We start from the raw sequence: 22,979 nt of genomic DNA on the forward strand, positions 1-22,979 counted from the left end.
AGCGCCAGGACGGACAGGCTTCACAGTGTCTTGGCTGAATGAGCAGGTATCACGTACCTCAGTCTCCTTAGACGCATCCTCGCTCATCCATGCGGACTGGACACTGGCCGAGTTAGTGGGCGGCCAAGAGTGGAGTCGGCTCTCTTGGTTGCTTTGTTGGGTCATGCTCCCCCCACCCCAGCAGACGATGGCGTGAAACACCACAGAGGCCACCACAGTATATGTTTCTTTTACTTTTTATTCATAGCTGTATGTAGAGGTGGCTGGTTGCATCAGCTCTGCTCTTTTTAATGTCCTTTTTGTTATTTGATGTTTCCCTCTTACACACATGTAAGAGGGATGTGTGCTATGGCTAAGAGTTGTTTTTTCTTTAGCCTCAGTCTGGACCCCCTCTTCAGGGGCCCAGATTTTTTTTTCTCACACCCACCCCCCATTTTTTACCTGTATTTCACCTTTTTTGTAAGGGGCGCCGGAAGTTGGCAGACCCGTCAGCAATCCTGTTCCGTCTCCCTGTAATGTTTGTTTGATCTTGAATGGGATTGTGCTGAAAATCTTAATTTTCCCTCGAGGATTAATAAAGTATTTCTGACTCTGATTCTGATTATTTAATCCTACCCCTTTTCCTTTACATAGCAGTTGCTTAAACTTTTGTTCACTTCCTGTTCTCAATTTATTCACAATATACTCCGTAAGTAATGACAATAAAAATGAATAAATAATACTTGGTCATATGGTGGGATGAGTACGATTATCTTGAAAATGAATAGATGGTTGAGATACATTCAGAATGTTTATCATGGTTCTTCTTTTTTGTTCTTTGTAAAAACTTTAATTTTGAAGAGTTTCTCGAAGTGGATCATATTGTACATTGTTTGATTTCTTTGCTTAATCCATTCCATAATTTAATTCCAAATAGTGATATACTGAAGGTCTTAAGTTTTGTATGTGCGTACAGATGTTTTAAATTACATTGTTCTCTAAGAATATATATCTCCTCTTTTGTTGAGAAGAATTGTTGTATATTCTTGGGCAGTTGCGGTAAATAGTATTCTATCTTTGTCGATATTTATATTTTCAGAATAACTTATGTGATAATGTTCATCGGTCAACTCACCGGTGTTAATTTTCAATCTATCAAGATAAATTTGGATTTATCATGATCAATAAGAAATAATAACTCGCTTGCATAATTTAAATTTACTTTAAAAAAAAGAGCCAAATATTTTGACACAAATTATATTTGTATTGTCAAAAAATCTTATAGTAACATTTTTAAATGTGTTATCGTTTTATTGTTGAAAACTGTCATGACCTGTCACCAGGTCATGTCTTGTTTGGTATTTGTTATCATTTTCCTATGTTTAAGGGCTATTTCGTTTCAGCGCTCTTTCCTATGTTTACTTTCTGGTTTATTGAGCACCGTTCTATGCACCTGCCTTCAATTAGTGATTAGTGCTTCAACCTGCTGTCTCCACTAATCACGCCCCGTTTGTACCCATCTTGCCGTTCACTCAGCACAGGTCGATTGTATGACTTACGTGACAGTTTACGCTTTATTGGCTGACGCACTATGAATTGATTAACGTTGACCCCGACTTAAACAAGTTGAAAAACTTATTCGGGTGTTACCATTTTGTGGTCAATTGTACGGACTATGTACTGTACTGTGCAATCTACTACTAAAGTTTCAATCAATCAATCAATCAATCAATCAATCAATCAATCAATCAATCAATCAATCGCTATGGTCATTGTTACTTTGGTTATGCTGCTTGAATATGTTTTTGTGCACTTCCCAACATTGCACTTAAATTGCCATCATTAAAGACTCTTAGTGCACGCTGCAGCTTTCGCTTCCAGTCTTTTGCATCCTGGGAACACGACCGTCACTAACATGTGGCCAGAACGTAACAGAAAACGGTTGCAGCTAAATTCCTGTCTGGATGTATTATGAAGTCAAATTTGCCAGTGAGCAGAACAGTGGAGTCTCCTTACTTATCTTTGCACTGACATATGCATTGACCTGATCACTGACAATATAACAACCAACGTCGCCTTCCCGGTAACTTATGGTTAAAGCAGGGGTGTCAAAATAATTTTAGATCGGGGGCCACATGGTGAAAAATCTACTCCCAAGTGGGCTGGATTGGTCAAATCACGGCACGATAACTTAAAAGTAAAGACAACTTCAGATCTGTGTTTAAAAATAGAACAAGCACATTCTGAAAATGTACAAATTATAATGTTGTTTTTTTTGCACTTACATGTTGCGGTATTCTATATTTGTCGTTATTTATATTTCCGGAATAAATGATGTGATAATGTTCATCGCTCAACTCGTTGGTGTTAATTTTCCATCTATACAGATAAATTACAGTATGTTATTTATGTAGTTTGATCATTTTTCTCGACTGACGTACTAACATCACGTGGTTTATTTTGTACAAAAAAACAAATAATTGCTATCGCGACATCTAGTGGAAACATTAAGAACAGCTGTTTCTTTCATTCAAAAATTTCAGGTTAATTTTTATACTTAGCAAACTCATCCCGCAGGCCGGATCAAACCTGTTCGAGGGCCTGATCTAGCCCTTGGGCCGTAAGTTTAACACCCCTGGGTTAAAGTAAAGGAGTATTGACGATGAAAATAAATTGTGTGATTAATATGCATATATATCAAAGTATATATCAATCCAAGTATGTTTAAATAGCCCTAAATCACAAGTGTCTTAAAGGGCTGCACAAGCCACATCCTTGGCTCAGATCCCACATCAGGGCAAGGAAAAACTCAACCCAATGGGCAACGACGAGAAACCTTGAAGGGGACCGCAGAGGTGGGGACAACCCCCCTGGGCGACCAGTGCAATGAACGTCGAGTGGATCTAGTAGTGTGAGAGTCCAGTCCACAGTGGGCCCAGTCAGGGTTCATCTTGTCAAGTCAGCATCACATAGACGTCCCCAACTAATGCACAGATGAGTGGTCCACCACGGGTCCTGACCTTGAACAGCTAGCGCAACATCTGTGGTCACCTAATCTGTGCCCACTCCACCCCTCTCCACAAAGGAGAGTGGGGCAGAGCAGAAAAGAGACGGCAGATCAACTGGTCTAAAAGGGGGTCTATTTAAAGGCTAGAGTACACAAATTAGTTTTAAGCTATGGGACTTAAATACTCAGGTAGCATCTCTAAATGTTACCGGGAGGGCCTAGAGTACCGGAGCCCGAATATATATAATATATTATTATTAATATGAGTTATATATAATATTACTCGTGTGATTCATCACGTGAGTTAACTTGTTATTTTTGACACCCCTACTTTGAAAATAAATAATGTCTGTTTTTTGCTTCTTGTTAGTTTTAACAAAGCTAAAAAAATATCAAAATGGCCGCCTCATGCACTTATAGTGTAAGTAGTTTGGACACCTCGCTCCTGTATCAGTGAGGAAATCGTAATGTGTTGGTGGTATTTCTTTTTTTTTTTTCGTATTCAAATCTAGACAGGAAAAAATGACAAAAGTTTTCAATTGGCTGATGCAATGTTTCAACTTTAAAGACGACTATGTTGACGTCACATACAGAAGAGGCCAAAGCGTTTTGTGACGTCGTCGACTTTAAAGAGTACAGTACTGTATAAAAAGAGTTTAAAAGGGTCTCAGAAGTGTATTCAAAGAGAGCTAAGTCAGTCGTTGTGTGTCCCGCTGAAGAACACTCGAGGCCCTTTTCCACAGAATAGGAACAATTTGAGGAGACACTCAGCATCGCAGGCGTAGCAGCTGAAGCCAGCAGGTGATAAAAGTGAGCCGGCATTGCGCGGTGTTTGACCAGAGGAAGCATGTCTGCGGAGAAAAGGACACCATTGCCGAAAAGCCTCTCTCCACAGCATCCTCCGTCCAACAGTCCAATGGTAGGCGGCGACGCCACGTCAGGGCGGGCCAAGCAGCCCAGCTCCAGACTACTTTTGACTCGGAGTGAAGGAGGCAACACGGAGAGCTGGACGCTGTCTGGAATTTCAGGCGCAGCTAGAGTGAGTACCAATTAACTTCTTCTTGACCAGCCAAAGATGAGTTTAAACTCGAATTTACACCATTAGCGTACCCGCCTTGTTGACCCCCCTCCACTCCCCGACTGCCTGGATTAGCATGAGTAAACAAGGATAGTTTCCTGTCTGTTAACTGCTAGCCGCCTAGCTTTAGCTCCATTTTTTTATTCTGTACATCATCACAGGCAGCCTTAAAGTTGTCCTAGCAGAAGCCTTACCAATAGACACTTCACTGAGAGCGGCCAGTGATCAGTTAATGAAATGCACAAAGGACAACATTTGACAGGATGAGCTGCTCCAAAGTTTGTAACTCGACTTTAAGCTGCTCTGATGACAGATTTGTGTTGTCTTTTTCCTTCTACAACGCTGGCACTATTCCAGACAATGATTCACTGAGTACATGTGCCTCTCCCTCTCTTTATTTCATAGCATATCCTCTCATGGACATTGGTCAGAATTATTCATACATCCTTTGGTGAAATGTTAAGTGTTTCACCAGGTGCAGTTTCAAGAGCTAAAAGTCCAATGGTGTCAGAGAATGCCACATTTTTTTCATATTTTGGCAATTGAATGCAGACCATTAGTCATGCTCAGTGGAAAAAGTGCTTCCATTTAAGGGGAATGAAATGGTTGGTTTACCTTTGACTGCATATTGTTTTTTTGTGTCCACATTTCCCTTGTTCATGCTGCAGCACACCACGTGAGTGCCTCTTTTTGTTTTAAATACAGACAATACTTGATCTTATCTGTGTAAAGACAAACCAGACTGTCTGGAGGAGGGCGTGACTTGTCCCGCAGTCCTCACACACACTTACTCGTGTGGCTGTAAACAGGTCGGTCCAGTTTCTGTGCCATCGGGGCTTGAAGCAGGTGCCTTTATTTGTCGCTCTGCACAGAGAAGGAACAACCTTGTTTTTACTCCGTTGTACTTTTCACATTGCATCTTAATACCAAATCATCTCCATAATTGAGGGGAAAGGTAAACAACTGTCCATTGTGCGCTTATTTCCTGGTCATTGGTAGCATAGTGGTTCACATAGCGGAATATTGTGCTGCTGATCATTCCAGAGTGTAGTCTGGCTTTTGCCATAAGTCAGCTGGAGTGATCCTGAAAATGATAAGCGGTATAAGCAAATAGACACAAAGTATTTACTTTCCCTGCTAGGAAGGACGGGTGTTAATAAAGGATGACTCTGCCCTGCTAAAGGTACTGCATTGACAAATGCTGTGTAATGAAGCCTTATGTTGGTTTTCTTGAGTACTTCATAATTGTTTATAGGTGTGTCCGCTAACCTGTGGCTGAAAACCGCCACCTGATTCAGCAGCAGCAAACTTAGTAACCTGTCCTGTGGCATTCCTCAATGATGGCTTGAGAAGACACCTCTTTGCTTCTACACCTACTACATCCTTGATTTGGCTGCTAAGTAGTGTCCCCCGTAAAGCAAATTGTTTAGTTGGTAAGAGACCAGTTCATTTGAATATGGCAATGATGAAATGACCGCTTTCAGTAATATCAGTGCTGCGGAACTTTCAAACGCCGTAGTTGTCGCCGCATCTTCCTTACCGGTTAGTATGGTTTGGTTTGGCTTATCTTATCCATCCATGTAAAGCCAAAAGGAAGTGGTGTCACATACCACACACTCACAAGTCCATGACTCAGTTCGATTCAGATTTGCAGGCAATGTAGACCGTGTTGTGTGTGTGCGCGTATGAACGTGACCACAAATGGGACGGGTGCCTAAATCTATTTGTGTGCCTCACAGTTCCTACGTAACGTTGTGGTGCGTCGGCGGGCTCCTCCTAAACGCAATCTTCTGGCAACATGGCTTTAAATGGAATGATACATCCATCTAAGGCAGTTTTAGGTGTCGTAGATTTATTGTCAAGGCAATATTAGATACAAATGTGTTCAATAGAAAACCACCAGTAAGCTAGTTCCTCTTGTTGATGATTTCATAAAAATTGACGGACAAATCCACACCGTCAGAAAATAATAAACGGTTAGAATCCTTTTTAAAGTAAAGCCAATTATTAGATTCTCAAGGTACCTTTTGTACCAGACAAATATGTTATGGTAGAGTTAAGGGTGCTAACAAACACAATAACAGGTCATCATCAGTTTGTGTATTTTTTACACTCAGTGGTAATGGCTCTTATATGAAACCAACCACTGACAAGCACAAAGGTTCTCTCCACTCTCCAAACCAGTCCAGCTGTCAGAACCGGCAACTGTCTTTAGATCCCGACTCTCATTTATGGCCACGGTTGGCTTGGGCGATTACAATCCCTCTTTTCTTCTCTACCACCAGCAACACATCTCACATTTGTCCGCCGCCATCTGTGCCTTTGCTCCATGTACTTAAACCCTCTTCTGTTTTCACTCCGCCTATGTCGAGGGTGTGTTACAAGGGCCGGCAAATGAGGTAATGCGTGTTGGCCCTTATTGTGGCTGGGACTGACTTTGGCAGCCGGTTTTCACATCCTTCTGGAGAGGTTAAATATAGCAGCCGTCACTCGGTTATTTTCCTAATGGTTTTAAGTATGTTCTTGCCCAGATTTAGTAACATTTTACAGAAGAAAAACATTCTGTTCTGATTCAGAGAGTAGCATTAAAAATCTTACTGCCTAAACTTCCATAGTTGATTTTACAGTGAATTAAATCATACTCGTTTTGCTTATCTCTGAGTTGCTAATCGCTGTTCAGTCATCTTTCAGTAAGGCTGTTAATGGTTTTGACTGGAAGAGGAAGTGTATTTATATAGTCTATTGTTTTGCCTGTGTGAATGTATGGCCAAAGAGAAGCTGACACCCTGCAAAGCAAATGTGCCTACTGTGGCTATCAGTAACACTCAAATGAATTTGATCTATATGCTCTCTGACTAAGACACTCTAAAATTCACCAGTCTGGATTTTAAATCAGAAAACGGGAACCTTTTTTTTGTCTGGAAAATCTGAGACTCTCACTGCAGTTTTAGCTTCATCTTTGTTTTTGTGAACACTTGTGTTTCTAGAGGAATGCCACCACACCAGTTTGGCCTTGAAAAGTGAGGCAGCACACCCTCCTTGCCTTTAAGTAAAGCCCGATCGGTCCAAGGCCCAATATATTCCTTGGCCCCTTACAGTCAGGAAAGAGCTACTCCAAGGAATTCCTTTTTTTTTTTTCAGATGGTGATTTTTTTTTGTTTGTGCAAGCAAAAAATGTTTGAGAAAGTTTGCTCTGCTGAGTTGTGTTGTTCCTATTGAGAGTCTGTCTATCCACTGTGTCAATTTCAAGCTCTTTAGGAGTAAATGTCCTCACCTCTCGCCCCCTTATTCTTTTTCAAGTTTGTGTGTGAATTGGGACAAACGGAAGAAAAAGTGCTTAAAAAAATAATCGAGTGAGTTTTCACAAGTGTTTTGTGTTTCAATGTGACAGAACAGATCACCTCTCATCAGGGGTTGTTGATAATCAGAAAATGTGTTTTTGTGCTTTCTTAGTTGTGTGATAATGACTTCATTATTTTCTGTCTGCAGTCCCAACTTTCTCTGACTGACCATCCTCAGGTCAATCACCGAAACATGTCTGGAAAAATATCAAAAGAGGAGCAGGAGGAAATGCGAGAGATATTTGAAAAGACTGGTGAGTAAATTAAATCCAAAACCACAATAGTCCTGGTTGCTTCATGTCTTGTATTAAACACTGCTTTTTGTGTCCTCTTTAGATCTGGACCACGACGGCTTCATCAGTGATTATGAGCTCAATGAAGTCCTCAAAGATGCCGGCCACCCACTGCCTGGTTACATGGTCCGAGAGATAATCCACAAACTTGATCGTAACAGGGATTCCAAGATCAGCTTCATTGAGTTTTTGTCGGTAAGTCAAGTGGCGCTCTGAGCGCCTTGTACCATCTAGCTAGACAAGTACTCTTTGTTGCCCCCTGACCTCAATGCCTAAAAACACCTCACCCTCTTGAGTGGCACTGTGAAAAGCCTCCACACATTCCGGGAATGAGGAAGTGAGGTCAGCAAAGTGGTGTTTTTTTTTCAGCTCGTATTTGATTTCAGTGGCGCAGTAGAACTCTTATAGCCTCAATTTCAGAGGTTCCATTGAGACATGACTTGTGTTTTAATGGCTATGATATATGTGCCCTTTTAGAGCTTATCAGCAGATGGATGTCGACATTGAACAAAGATATCCATCCTTGAGAAAATAGTGGAGAAAACAAGTTAAATGTGCATGTGATTAATAGGCTTTTCCAACAATACAAACCCAGTACTTTCTGTGCATGTGCTGGAAGGAGGGGCAGCATCCGGCAACTCCCAACTCACTGCTGAACATGTTGGGGCCATTGTGTTTGAGAGGAGTGCGCTGCCACTTATGTAGTGATTACCCACCTAGATGGCTACGACTTTAGGGACGAGGTCAAGATGTAACTGTTGCGTTTATACCTTTTGCCTAGGCAGCACAAAACATGCAAGTTGGCTGCTAAATTTATGCATGTGTCACATATACGACTTGTAGAATAAGCGTTTTCTAATGCGATGTATCACACATGCTGCTTTAGTGGTTCATATATTATGAAGTCACATGAGCTGAATGATTTGAATGAGATTGTTGACCCAATGAGTGTTTGGACAAGTTAGTCAGCGCTGCGTGTGGGTCTTTTTATAGTACCTATTTAAAGAGTGTGGTTCTGCTTGATTAATTTTTGTGCTGACACTAATTCTTCAGTGAGATGTGTCATGAAGTCACAGTTTGGTTTAAAAACACCACATGAACACCCGGGTGCCTTTTAGAAACTCAGAGGCTTGTGTGGTGCCTCATTTTCTTTGGGCATGATAATGGCTTCCTGCCAGTGCTGAGACATTCCAGCCATGCTGGAGTGTCTGCATACTGACTTGGATTGTTCTGGCTTGATAAGACTGAGAAATTAAAAACAAATAAAATATTGTTAGTTGCAAAAAAAAATGTCATATAAAGCTATTTAAAACAATTCTTCTGGTACAGCAGGGTATTTAATCAATCAATGGATAATTGTCTTATGCAGTTATTTTCAAATTGTTTTCTTCTATATTCAATAAAATTTATTTTTATCCCTTTTTGGTACAGATTGTCCAAGAGCTCAGGGGCAGTGAAATTGCAAAAACCTTCCGGAAGGTCATCAACCGAAAACAAGGCATCACTGCCATTGGAGGAACATCAGAGTTGTCAAGTGAAGGAACTCAACACTCCTTCTCTGGTAAGAAGTAGGGATGGGCATTATGTCTTAAAATCAATATTGTGATATATGTTGCAGCCCTCTTCGCTGAAGTTATGTAACACAACCTATTATTTGGTATGTAAATGATAATAGAACCATTTCCAAACGGGTTAAAAAAGCACTGCTGGACGGTGTGACAAAATTATGTAAATGAAAATACAACCATTTCAAAACAGGTTACAAAGCAGTGCTGGTGTGACAAATTTACTCATAAATGCGACTAAAAATAGACCAAATTAAAAAAACAACAACTGTTGCACATGTGCGAAAAGGGATTTCCACCCCTTATTTGCATTTTGCGCAAAAAATAAATCCATCTAAATTTGATGAAACTGGAGTCAAATTGCAGAGAGGGGTGCGGGGCGGCTCCTCCTGGGTCATACACTCGATCCGACAGAAATTAAACTACATCTTAGTCAAAAGAACTGGTCAGTAAAAGAAAAGGCTTTTTTCTCCACCACTTGACACAAACTGCACTGTGCAATAAATAGTAATTATGAGGGTTGGGGGGAATATTGAACAACAAATCAATAATATAAGTGAAAGATTTGCCATTGAAATAATACTGCGTTTGTTGACAAGAACATACAGCCATGGAATCACATTCAATCTATTTATTAAGCAGATGTAACAAAAGTCAGTGAAAAATTTCAAAAGAGCTGTCGTCAGAGCTGACAAACTGCTGATGCTAGCCTGCTAAGCTAACGAAAACAGCTCAAACTCAGACTACTGAGTAAACTCACTGACGTCACATGTCACTAGGCAACAGACAGTGCCTTTTTAAAAAAGCACACACTGAAACTTGTCTCAACTGCATCATGCCAGACATTTGGAGTTTATTTTTTAGGTAACGCATTAATTGATTTCCTTAGTAAATAATTACATTTATTAAAGTGTAATTTTATTACTAATTAAAAAAACATTTTATAAAGTGAGAAGTAACTATAATTACTGACCTTTTTAAAAAGTAATTTTCAGAACACAGCGTGTCACGGCGTCATGAAGCAGTTGGCAGGTTGGTGTTCCTGGCTAACATATTTGTGTGTATGTCCTATAATGTTTAGCTGTAAAATCCCCATTGTTAAAGGTCCATTATTTTCATGTTGCTGCTGACGTAACCAGAGCGCTTTTTCCACATTTAATTATTTTGTGTTTTTGTTAGCTGAAGGAGTAAACATAGCTAAATTGTTTTTATTATTTGACTCTCTTATATTATTTTCAAGGCTTTTTCTTTTTTTATTATCTTTCGTAGAGATCCTATTATACAAAACCTACTTTTCTTACTTGTTGGTACTTCTTTTTAGTGTATTTGGGATCTCTCATCAGTCCCAAAAATTTAAAAACAAGGCATGGTGGTGGAGATGTTTAGTTATGTCAACAAATATTTCCATTTATGGGTTAGATTATGGGCCAAACTATATCGGTATATGAGTTTTGATTCATATCGCCCGGCACTTCACTCGTTTTACTGACTTTGCTAGGACAGCTTAGGGATGCTCTCTGTGTTTAACTGAGCATTACAGTAGGCCATATGATGGCATTGTGTTTATATGTATGAGGGCATGTGTACCTTGTTTGAGTGTTACAAGTGAGATTGTAATATTTAAGACATTTATTAATATTGCTACAAAAAATGTTCTATGCTACTATTTTTTTTTCCATTTAGTAGCAATGGTGCTACTAGGGAAAAAGCTAAACGTGTACAGCACTGCAAAGGCTGCTAATTTAGATGATGACTTATGCGGTAACATTGTGTAAATGTCCAGTTGTATTATATTCTTAAAACTATTAATATACTGTTAATATTTGCTTAGCTCTCTGTTGTAACATGGTTATATCTACACTTATGTTAAAATGTACTAAACACCTATTATTTTGTTGTTTGGATACTTTACATTAGGTTTGGGATATACCACAAATTAAGTTTCAATCCAATACCAAGTAGTTGTAGGGGCAGTATTGGTCATACTGATCTTCATACTTAAAATTTTCAAGATAATTGAATTAGTAATTTTTTGATGGCAATTATAATCAGACAACAAAATACAGTATGTGGGTGTAACAATGTCAAATATTATTTTTTTATTCCCTTTTATTGTGATTTGAGCAAAAAAAAAGTCAACAGTACAAAATCAACAAAACATAACTATTCTAGGCTCTGATTTAAATTGTTTCTCTTTTTAACTTAAGCCCTCCTGTGTTCAGGGATTTATTCTGGATTTTATAAACAAAAACGATAACAAAAAAAATAGATTTTGTGACAGTAAAAATATCGAACTAATCAATGTCGTATTAACCATGTACTGATGCCATGTGTCACCCACCTCTGTTTGCATTCCAAAGCTCTAGCTTCATGACTAGCATGGCTTGTTGTATCCTACGGTGTGTAATGTAGCATGTAGCTATTCTTCATCATCCAGTGATGTGTGTAAAAAACGAATAATCCTTGCCTTTATGCCGACATTAAGGCAAGGATTATTGACTCGCACTGTGGAGGGAGGTTAGCCGCTAGCTAGCTTTAGTGAGCGCTACATTGCTTTGAAAATGCAATCCTTCACTTGTTGCTGTCAAATTTGCAAATCACAGCTAGTGTTCTCAACATGCATTGATTAAAAAATAAATAAATAAAATAAATAAATATATATATATATATATATATATATATATATATATATATATATATATATATAAAAGCTCTATATCTGGCCATTGTTATAGCATTTTTATTGTAAACCGTCTCTATTGCGCATACCTTGTAATAAGGCGATTATTGATCTTCTGAGCATTAGGTTTTTGACCAACATTATTGGTGTTTTGCCTATATTGATGCTTCTAACTTACACCTGAAACCCTCACAGAGGAGGAGCGTTTTGCTTTCGCAAAGTGGATCAACACTGCGCTGGAAAATGATCCTGACTGTCAACATGTTCTACCCATGGATCCCTCCACAGACTCTCTGTTCAAATCAGTCGCAGACGGTATCTTACTCTGGTGAGAGTCACTTCCTTAGCAGAAATTACACTTTTCTCCTGCCTGACACCATGTGGCCTTTCCATAAATGTCAAACACCAGCATGCTGTTTCACATTGCTTACAATATATATATATATATATATATCATGTAATATTCAAAGTGCTGTCACATAGACGCTTGTTATATGTTGTAGTTAGGTGTTATTTAACTATTAATTACCAAAAAGTAGTACGTAGTACCTTAACTTACAACCTACCTAATTGGTTCTGTGATGAATGGCTTGTCCGAAAACACTTGTATTTGAAAAGAATGTCTTACATCGTAATTAATTAAATACATTTATTGGTGTTTGGCCGCTAAATTAGTACCATTTTAAAATGTAACATGCCTTTAAAAAAATAGAATAAAAAAATTGGTGGGGGATAAGACATATTGTATGAAAAACAATACAATAGGATTATCTTCTATGGTAGTTTAATGAAGTAATGTAATTATGTGCACTTAGTACAGTATCTCTTTCTAGCTAGTGTTAGACTTACTCATCTTTAGTATGTTGAAGACTAGCGGTGATATGATACGCTCAAATTTCTTCGCCAAGTTCGCTACGCCAACTAATGGCAGTGACGCTTGTAAATAAAATGTGTGCTTGTAATTTAAAGGATACCAGTTAGCTGTTATCTCAAAACACTCTTAAATTTAGTTACCACATTATTTACATCCCTATTTTTAGTTAGTCATTGGGTCTCTGATGTAATGTTGTATTTCTGATTGTTTTTTTTTTTTTTTTATGGTTCCTCAGCAAAATGATCAACCAGTCAGTGCCAGACACTATTGACGAGAGAACCATAAACAAGAGGAAGCTGACACCGTTCACAACACAGGTCAGTTAAATCTATGCCGGGCATCTTTATTCCTACCTCCTGTCAGCTTACCTCTCGCTGACACTTTACAGGAGAATCTCAACTTGGCGCTGAACTCCGCCTCAGCCATCGGCTGCCACGTTGTAAACATTGGCGCCTTAGATCTGAGAGCTGGCAAGCCCCATCTGGTGCTGGGTCTGCTGTGGCAGATCATCAAGATTGGTTTGTTTGCCGACATCGAGCTCAGCAGAAATGAAGGTAAAGGTCATAATTGTCACTGACATGTCGGTCACAGAGAAAAACTGACCCACAATTTACTTAGACTGAGGCTACTTACCCGATTGTCAATGCTTTTCAACAGCGCTGGCGGCACTACTGAGAGATGGCGAAACCTTGGAGGACTTGATGAAGTTGTCCCCAGAAGAACTGCTGCTGCGCTGGGCTAACTTCCACTTGGAGAATGCTGGCCAGCCAAGGATCAACAACTTCAGCTCTGACATAAAGGTAGAATAGAATAGAGTTTTATTGTCATTATTGCAATGAACAGGTTCAAAGAACAACGAAATTGGAGCAGCTCCTCCTAAGGTGCATATACAATATGGTAGTATAAATTTAAAAATAAAAAAATAAAAAAATAAATAAAAAATAAATTAAAAAAAAAAGATAGAGATGACAGATGTATCTATGTATACATACATAACACATTATTTCACATTGTAGTCCAAAAAAATAGAAAAACATTTAAACATTACACATGAGGACATGATGGACATATGGACACTCAGTGCCTGTTTAGTGCTACTATGGCTCTTGGGTAAAAGCTATTTTTTAGTCTATTGGTGCTCGCTTTTAGCACCCTGTAGCGTCTGCCTGAGGGTAGCAGTTCCAGGTGGCTGTGCCCGGGGTGGAATGGGTCTTTCAGGATGCTCTGTGCTTTCCTAAGACAGCGGGAGCTGTACAGGTCAGCCAGGGGGGGGAGGGGGCATCCGATTAACTTCTGGGCGGTCTTTATGACTCTCTGGAGCGCCGTTCTCTCTGCGGCCGTGCAGCTGCTGAACCACACGCAGATGCAGTAGGTCAGGATGCTCTCAATGGAGCACCGGTAGAAGGACACCAGCAGTTCCTGTGAGAGGTGGTTGTTCCTGAGTATTCTCAGGAAGTGCAGTCTCTGGTGTGCCTTCTTGATGGTAGCCGTGGTGTTGGTGCTCCAGGATAGGTAGGCCTGAACTCACTAGCAGACATCTTTCTGTCTGCACAAACCATGTTTGCAGACAAAGACATGCAATATCCGCCTGCTTTGCTCCCAGAATAGGACTGAATTAGTTGGCAGCAGGCCAAATGAATATGTAACCAGGACTGAGTCAGGAAGGGTGATTATGGAGTTTATAGTTGACGTTCACTGTACTGTGTAAATTAAAAAGATTGTTTAAAGAGGTTTTTTCCTTTACTCACAAAAATAGAAAACACATGAAAGAGTATGTCAAATGTTCTAATATATTATTTTTTCCTTGTGTGTGTGTGTATATATATATATATAACAAACCATGTTTGAAGATTCAGCGATAAAGTGGTGTGCCAAATGTACAATTTACGGTACTTGTAATTGTGTGATAATAAGAACATTTTTGTGGGCAAATCAAATTTAGAGTATGTGTCTTTAGTGAGGCTCAGTGTTTACTGAAAATACGTTTTTTGTGGCATTCTCCAGGACTCCAAAGCCTACTTCCACCTCCTAAACCAGATCGCACCAAAAGGCACTGAGGAAAACCAGCCCTACATAGACGTCAACATGTCAGGTTACAATGTACGTGCAGTATGTTGCATACTAATTGTTAACAACCTCCGTGTCTCTAATGAGGACTTGTCTGTCTGTGTGCTCTCCAGGAGAGAGACGATTTGAGGAGGGCAGAAGCTATGCTGCAGCAGGCCGACAAGCTCGGCTGCCGACAGTTTGTCACCCCAAGCGACGTCGTCAGTGGGAATCCCAAACTCAATCTGGCCTTTGTGGCCAATCTTTTCAATAAGTATCCTGCTCTGACCAAGCCCGAAAACACGGACATTGACTGGAACATGCTAGAAAGTGAGTTTGCATAGACCTATAACTAAATTAAAATATAAAGGATTATTAACCCTTATTAGTTTGATGTGTAGGAGCACAGCTTAACAAGTGCATAAAGTGATTAGCTTGGTTAAATGTTCTTTATTACTCCTGAGCACCTAAAAAGCCACAAAATCACATTCCCCTTGCTGTATAGATGAAACCAGAGAGGAGCGAACATTCAGAAACTGGATGAACTCCCTGGGCGTCAACCCAAATGTCAATCATCTGTTTTTGTAAGTACAATGTATCGTTGTGTCGACTTTGTATTTAACTGCATGAGATCTAATTTTCCAAGATTGTTTTATTAGTAGAGAGGGACTGTTTGCATTTTAAAATATTCCAGTGCCAAATCTGTACTTTTGAAACTGTTCTTGCATGTAAACTCTTCCAAAACCGGTACTTGTGCATTTTGTTGAAAAACAATGCTTTTTTTACTGAATTTTGTGACATGCAATTTCGAATAGAAAAGTAATTTAAAGATTTAACTATTGAATAAAATGAATCAACTTTTATTTTTAAGTATAAAAACTAAACAAAAATAAACACAACAAATTTTGATTTGCCAGACTTAGTTTTCTGCGATGAGATGGCGACTTGTCCAGGGTGTATGCCGCCTTCTGCCTGAATGCAGCTGAGCTAGGCTCTCGCGACCCCGAACGGGTCAAGCAGTAGAAATGGATGGATGGAAACTTGGTTGTTAAACATTAGCATTGCGCTAGCGGCATTAGAGCCAACCTTCATCCTGCATAATTGTATTGCTTTTTTCAGTTTATTCCAAATTATATTATTATTGTAGCGTGATCCCTACATGTATGTGCCTTCATGTGTATATGTAATGTACTTTCCATAGTGTGCTAAGTTTTATAGTGACTTCATTGTGGAGAATATCAATAGACCACCGCAAGTTATTTTTTTCATCTCTAATTCAAAAGACATATTTGGCCAACCAAATTCCAACATTTATCGAGGACAGAATATAGTTTAACCTGTGTTACCTTTACAATATGCAATAACATATGAAAAATGGAGAAGAACAATATAAGAAAAACGAATACTTCTAATAACACTTTGTTTTTAAATATACATAACACCGAATTGTTTTTAGATGTACATTAAACATTTGATTAACCTTTCTAAAGAAATAATATCATGACGCCATATATTTAATGATGTCACATTATCAACGCCTTTACCGCCATCTATACATTGGCAATCTGGGGGACACCCTGCTGTTCAGTACAATTTTTAAATGGGTTATTTTAAGTCCATTTAACTTTTTCTATGCTTAAAAATGCTTAATTTTGGCCAAACATGCTTAAAAATGCACATTTTAGACTTCCGTATTTTTTGGACCATCGGGTGCACCTTTAGCGTTAAAGGTCGGGAGTTGACAAAGTGTCAAAAGGAGCGAGCTAACTGTTTAGTTTGCTTGAATCAACAACGGAGCAGTATCTCCTCAACCGTGGCTCACTAGTGCAACAACAACACCGCGAATGTGTTCCATGAAAAACCTTCCAACCGCAACTCTCTAAGAATAACTAAAGTTCCGTGGGTGAATTCTGTAAACCTACTACACCAAAGTTGTTTATAGAGAGCAAGGATGGCCAACTAAACAGGCACAATTTTTGCCCGGATGCATACAATTGCTGTTATTTTGATGTTAGTTTTCCTGACGAAAAATACCAAACTAATACGTCAATATGTAGTTGGAAACATACTCTATCTTATAAACTTCAAATTAAACATGCTTTTATTTCGCTAAAGTATCATTTTACGGCTGTATTTCATGCACTCTGCCGCTGCATTCATGCAGCGTTTAGTGACCAACAGGCTCTATAACAAACTCAACAGCACAAGAAACATAAAAATAATACACAGAACAAAATAAAAATTACTTCTTACCTTCATTTTGCCATAATCTTCCTTAGCTTTGGAGCAACAATGTCAACTGTGGTGGCTGCCTCCTCCAATGTATTGTTTGTAATCACTGTTCGTGCTCTGCCTGTGTTTTTAACATTATTGATCAACTCTTATCTATTATTATACACCCAAAATTTGGTCTCTTTTACTCTTACAATGTCTACTCTGTCCATTTGTATGTGTTCGACTTTCTACCAAATAGTATTATCTTAGTTTTACTGAGATTCAAGGATAGTCTCTGTGTCAAACCATCTCTTTTAATTCTTTTTTTTTTATTAGCTTCTCTTTGTTCTCTGTTGGACAAAACACAGACGTGTCGTGTGTTTACCTCAAACAAGACGCTGTACTTGGTGGCTATGCAATGTTGATGGCGAACCTTCTCTTGCCATACTTTTCTTCTTTACGGGTCGCGGGGAAAGCGATATAAAAGCTTTTCACATTTCTCGCTGGTTCAGCAGCTCCATGCTGCAAAACTGATGAGGAAGCCCTGCATACACATAGCATTAGCCAAAGTTTGTAGCACCCATGTCGCCCTGTGTTCATGTGAGTACCTTTTGACCAATCATTGAGGAGATTGTTTGAAACCTGATTGGCCATACTTTCTCTGTACACGACTTTGCACTATATCGGTAGCCCTTAGCGCTTTCGTAGCAAGTCTACTGACAGATATGAAGTAAAACTGTACGCTACTTTGTATTAAAAATGGCAACGGTGGAGGATGAGTGCCCCACAAAAAGAGGATAGAGAAAAAGAAGGAGCATATTGACTATGTCGGTGTGGACTACATTGGCGGACGAGTGCAAATTTTCGGGACTTGTGCAGATCAGCTAGTATCAATAATAGGTAAGGCAAGTTGGTTTTTGCATAATGCGAAACAGAATGCTAATAATACCCGTGCAGTATGTTGAAACACAGTACGCCTGACTACGGTAGCTGTAATCCTCCGCGCTTCATCAAGGGGTGCGGCTTTGTAGCATACCAAAGTCATAGTAAAACATTATGATAGAATTTTGAGAACCATGTGTAATGTTCTGTATTCCTAATGAAACATCAAAGTTTTAGGCTTGCTTTGCCAGCGTCATCTCGCAGTCCAAGCATCTATTAATCTGACTGCCCTCTACTGGGCACACTTTATTGTACAATGTACCAAATACAATGGCTTCAAGATTGGTAAAAACAACCAGAATTAATCCTTACATTAGGCGCACTGTTTTTTGTTTATTTTAACCGTTATTTACCCAGGAAAGTCCCATTGAGATTAAGAACCTCTTTTTCAAGGGAGTCCTGCACATTCATACACCTGCCCAAGACACAACAGCTGTGATTAGGATGGCGGAAGCTGGGATCAAACCTGCAACCCTCAAGTTGCTGGCACGACAGCTTTACCATTCGAGCCACATTGATCCCTATAAGGCACACTGTCATTTTGTGAGAATATGAAAAGATTTTAAGTGCCCCTTATAGTCTGGAAAATACGGTAATAGGACGCAGTCAACCATGAAATGACAAAGAACAGTCATACGATATTGTTATAAATCTGTTTAGAAAAAACGCAATAGTTAAGTCGCAATATCTGAAGCCAAAGGTGGCAAAAGAATTCTGTTTTCAGATTTTTCGCGATTCGTAAATGCACCTTGTTCGCCATGACTGTGGTTGGTGCATAATGGGGAAGTGTTGCTGACGAGCGCTCCAGCAAAATGTGTGCACCGTGTTGGATCTTATCACCGCTTTTGCCATATTGAGGTCAACAGTGCATTTTAAATAATGGTGTCCCAACACAGGCTTCTATGTGCATAACATCACCTAATTAGCCAAGTCTGCCATCATTTAGCAGCAAAATGAGGCACCAATACGTTTTTTCCCCAACAGCATTGTTGCCAATATGCAACTAAGTTTCAGTCATCTTCTCTATTAATGAGTGTCATTATCACGCAAAATGTGATCTTTCAGAGACCTACAGGATGCGTTGGTCATTCTTCAGCTCTATGAGAAGATTAGGGTGCATGTTGACTGGAATAACAAAGTCAATAGGCCGCCCTACCCTAAACTGGGCACCAACATGAAGAAGGCAAGGCTTGGTTCCTTTTTCCTTCCTCATACAAGACTCGCAAATGTAGTTTATCTGACCTTAATGTCTCTCCCTTCCAGCTGGAGAACTGTAACTACGCTGTAGAACTGGGCAAAGAAGCCAAGTTCTCCCTCGTCGGCATTGGTGGGCAGGACTTGAACGACGGCAATAATACGCTGACCCTGGCGCTGGTGTGGCAGCTAATGAGAAGGTGAAAAATGGTTGCACATTTTTGCTCGACAAGTACGGAAAGGTTGACACAGTGTCTTCAAACTGGGAGCACGTTCTCATGAGCTCAGCTGCTGCTCGTGTCACAAAGGATAATTGTTGACATTGTTACTGCTGCTCTATGCCTTGTGTTGAAATTCAAAGATAATGTCATTTTAGTATACGTTGTTCTGTGTGTTGAATCATAAGCAATCTGCCCCTTGTGTTGCAGGTACACATTGAATGTACTGGAGGGGCTGGGTGAAGGTCAGAAGGTCAATGATGACATCATTGTCAAGTGGGTCAACAAAACATTAGCAGACGCTGGAAAGAGGACCAAGATTTCAAGTTTTAAGGTAACCCTTTGTGTTCAATTTTAGATAGGGATCTTACCCCCCCAAAAAAATAATCACCACAGTATGCTCATCTGTGTGGCCATCAGGACAAAGAGATCAGCAGCAGTTTGGCTGTTCTCGAGCTGATCGACGCCATCCAGCCAGGCAGCATCCACAACGAGCTAATTAAAACGGGCCAACTCTCTGAAGAGGACAAGCTTGAGAATGCCAAGTGAGTAGATTTTTTTTCATCTAAGTATTTGTCTGAAACATTTGAGGCTGCTGGTCTTTCAAGTAGGTGAAGCTCCTTTTCAAATACTTTTGGTGCAGTGTCCAATAACCATATGTTAGATTTTAAATGGTAAATTTCACATAAGGGATTATAAAATTCTACCTATCAACACGAAACAAAGAAATGAAACTTGAAAAATGCTCCGGCAGCGGTTTGTATTTCAAGATAGCTGCTTTTTGGGATTCAGCCTTAGACAGATCATACAAACATCAAGCAGAAGCTCAGCCCACATTCCATACACTTCCAGAGACGCTCAGTGTCCGATGGGCGGGACAAAGCTGAGCATTTATTTTAGACTGTCTAGTTTGGTTGCAGTGTAACAACCCACACTATGCTCTCTTATTGAAGTCATTGAAGGCTCAGCTTCAACTCTGTTCAATGCACTGTGACTCTACCACAATGTATGAGAAGAAAGTTGCAAAAGTAGCTCATCCTGAACAAAAGTTGAATGCGAGTGCATATTCAGTCATTGGAATGTAAACACAAAAGTACATATTGAAACATTTATTTATTGGACATTTTAGGGGAAGCCCTTGCAGTCTTGGAACAATTGCCACTTTTGTCATAGTTATAAATTTCTCACTGGCCTTCCTCAGATACGCAATCTCCATGGCGAGGAAAATTGGCGCGCGTGTCTACGCCCTGCCAGAGGACCTTGTGGAAGTCAATCCCAAAATGGTGATGACAGTTTTTGCATGCCTGATGGGCCGAGGGATGAACAGAGTCTAAAGAAGACTGGCTGTGGTAATTGTGACACTTTATTCCCCCTCAAGCCATCAGCTTTTTGAAACATCTCCCTCGTCCTCCTCCCCCTTCCTCTGCCTCAAGAAATATTTTTTTTCTTTTTTGAAGGAAATCAAAATGAATGAAAAATTGTATGCATCTCTGCAGAGGTGCTTTTTGAAGAAAAATGTGCTGTTTCCCTTTTTAAAATGACACATTCATGAATTTCAGGTGGACCTTGAGTAGCCGCGGAGATCTTTCAATCCTACAGTTCTTTTGATACATTTATTACAAGGATTTTCTTAAAGCATCTATGCATAGTCCAGCTGACAGGTTTACATGTATTTTACTGCCACCACTATGAGTGATAACATAGCCTTAAAATCTTCAATACATTCAGATTTGTTTTGTCAGTGACAGGCGGTTTTGAGGGTGCACGCATCAGCAAGAAGACCCAAAGGTTCATGCTTGTGTCATCTACATATCAGTAGTAACAGAAGCCATTTAGGTCAAACTATAGTGATGACCTCTCTGTATATGCTGTCTTGTATTTTTGTACTTTTTGTGTTTTGTGGGACCATTAGTGAGGTAATAATTCTGGTCAGAGCTGGGCTTCTGTTCTTAATGTTCTATTTTGTTTATTTCAAATAAGGAGCAGGCTGACTGGACTCTCTGCTGTGCCTTCTTATCTTAAAGACTTGTAGTACTGGAACTTTTTGAGCTTTTACCTTACCTTATCACATACAAATTGCTATTAATATTATTATTACTATGGCGACAACCAAATTGTATTTGGCTTGTGGCCTTCTCTACTCCAAAGTGCTTGACATGAAACAATAAACATGACTTGAGTGATTTGAGTGATTATTCTATTATCAACGCTGGGATTCGTAATGCTTTTGTTTTGATTAGTCACATTTTCTGTGTGGTTGCATGTTTAAACTGTTTTTCCTCACTGCTTATCTACACTACAATTATCTACACTTTAGACTTACACTACTTCTGTAGTTACCACCCTGAGGTGTGGGCTAAATAAATCATACAAATGGATGATGAACATTTAACATTACTTTTAATGTTATTGAAGACTTGGTTACCAATCATTTGGCTATGAGTTCTTTGTTGAATTGAACAGTGTTTCTTACCTTACTTAATCAAAGGGCTATTAGCGCAACTTTCAATGATGGCATATTTTGCTACAGAAAATAAGTTGCTAAAATCCAAGGAAACTTAAGTTGAAAACCTAATCTTATGAGAACGGGGGCGTGCAAAAGCTGATACAAGGAAATGTTCCACTAAGACAGTTGCAGAAAGGTCTTTTTTCTGTTTGATCTATGCAACTCCAAAATGAAACAAACCCATGTAATCCCAAAAAGTTGGTTAACCATTGCACATCAGCAGAAGATTTAAGGCATTTCTTGTTTACTGCACTGGCAACATAAATGGACATTTCAAGTCATATTTCCCACCAATTCTTCATAGGTGTCTCATTTTCCCATGGGCCGACAGCGATAACTATCAATTACAATGTTAAATAGCAACATGTTAGGACAGACATATAGTATTGCAGTATCACACTATAAATCCAATATACTGAGTACTGTATTTTTACCCTACATTTTTCTTATTTGAAAATCCCATTAGTCATAAATATGTACAGAAACCTGCGCTGTATCCTGCTACAGAAGTCTTCTTTTATAACATGTTTGGCTCTGTGACATTCATAATAACACCTCAGCCCAACTTCCACTTTATTTTACTGCCACTGACTTCCCTTTTACAATTGTTTTATTGTTACTACTCTTGTAAGCTCATGGTTCATAAAATTCTCTTTATATCGCTAAAAATGCTTCTTTTTTTCTACATTAGCACAAAATGCAGAACAAACTTTTCTGGCATAACGGACCTCCTCTCTTGGTAATAAAAGAGGATTTGGTTTTGCAGTCTTGTTCTGCATGGGGTCGCAATTGAAATGTGCACTGTTCAGTGGCCCGAGTCTCAGCCCAAGCAGGAAGTCCTCTGGGCTGTCCTCCCTGATGGATTACACGGAAAGGTTTTTGGAAATTTTACACATGCCGGTTTGTTATAGACTAAGATAGAGGCTGTGATGACATATAGCGCCTGTGGCTTTCATTGTTTGGATGGAAGCTTTGTAAAAAAAAATTTTTTAAATGCCATTTTAAGTAATTCTTCGTTTATCACTGTTAAATATGAATTACA

At 39.3% G+C, this 22,979-nt stretch overlaps 1 protein-coding gene across 3 annotated transcripts; it reads left to right on the top strand.

Moving 5' to 3' along the window:
- The first annotated feature begins 3,685 nt into the window (after nt 1-3,685).
- On the top strand, nt 3,686-21,614 carry pls3 (plastin 3 (T isoform)). Of its 3 annotated transcripts, none has more exons than XM_061897773.1 (16): nt 3,686-4,025; nt 7,554-7,659; nt 7,742-7,893; nt 9,130-9,259; nt 12,139-12,271; nt 13,053-13,134; nt 13,206-13,371; nt 13,475-13,617; nt 14,822-14,917; nt 14,998-15,193; nt 15,369-15,447; nt 19,085-19,202; nt 19,283-19,413; nt 19,642-19,765; nt 19,852-19,976; nt 20,633-21,614. In XM_061897773.1, exons 1-16 carry the CDS (start codon nt 3,834-3,836, stop codon nt 20,763-20,765), a joined length of 2,106 nt encoding a protein of 701 aa, XP_061753757.1. In that variant the 5' UTR covers nt 3,686-3,833; the 3' UTR covers nt 20,766-21,614. The 3 variants fall into 3 exon arrangements, with proteins under 3 accessions (XP_061753757.1, XP_061753758.1, XP_061753759.1); XM_061897774.1 differs by lacking the exon at nt 3,686-4,025 and adding an exon at nt 4,902-5,019; XM_061897775.1 differs by lacking the exon at nt 3,686-4,025 and adding an exon at nt 7,399-7,417.
- Nucleotides 21,615-22,979: the final 1,365 nt, after the last annotated feature.

Source organism: Nerophis ophidion, linkage group LG04, assembly GCF_033978795.1.
Source record: "Nerophis ophidion isolate RoL-2023_Sa linkage group LG04, RoL_Noph_v1.0, whole genome shotgun sequence".
Lineage (NCBI taxonomy): Eukaryota > Metazoa > Chordata > Actinopteri > Syngnathiformes > Syngnathidae > Nerophis > Nerophis ophidion.

Coding starts and splice junctions, on each gene's coding strand:
- pls3 (XM_061897773.1), top strand. CDS start 3,834: ATGTCTGCGGAGAAAAGGACACCATTGCCGAAAAGCCTCTCTCCACAG. Junction 7,894..9,129: donor GCTTCATTGAGTTTTTGTCG/GTAAGTCAAGTG, acceptor TTTTTGGTACAG/ATTGTCCAAGAGCTCAGGGG. Junction 15,448..19,084: donor AATGTCAATCATCTGTTTTT/GTAAGTACAATG, acceptor GTGATCTTTCAG/AGACCTACAGGATGCGTTGG.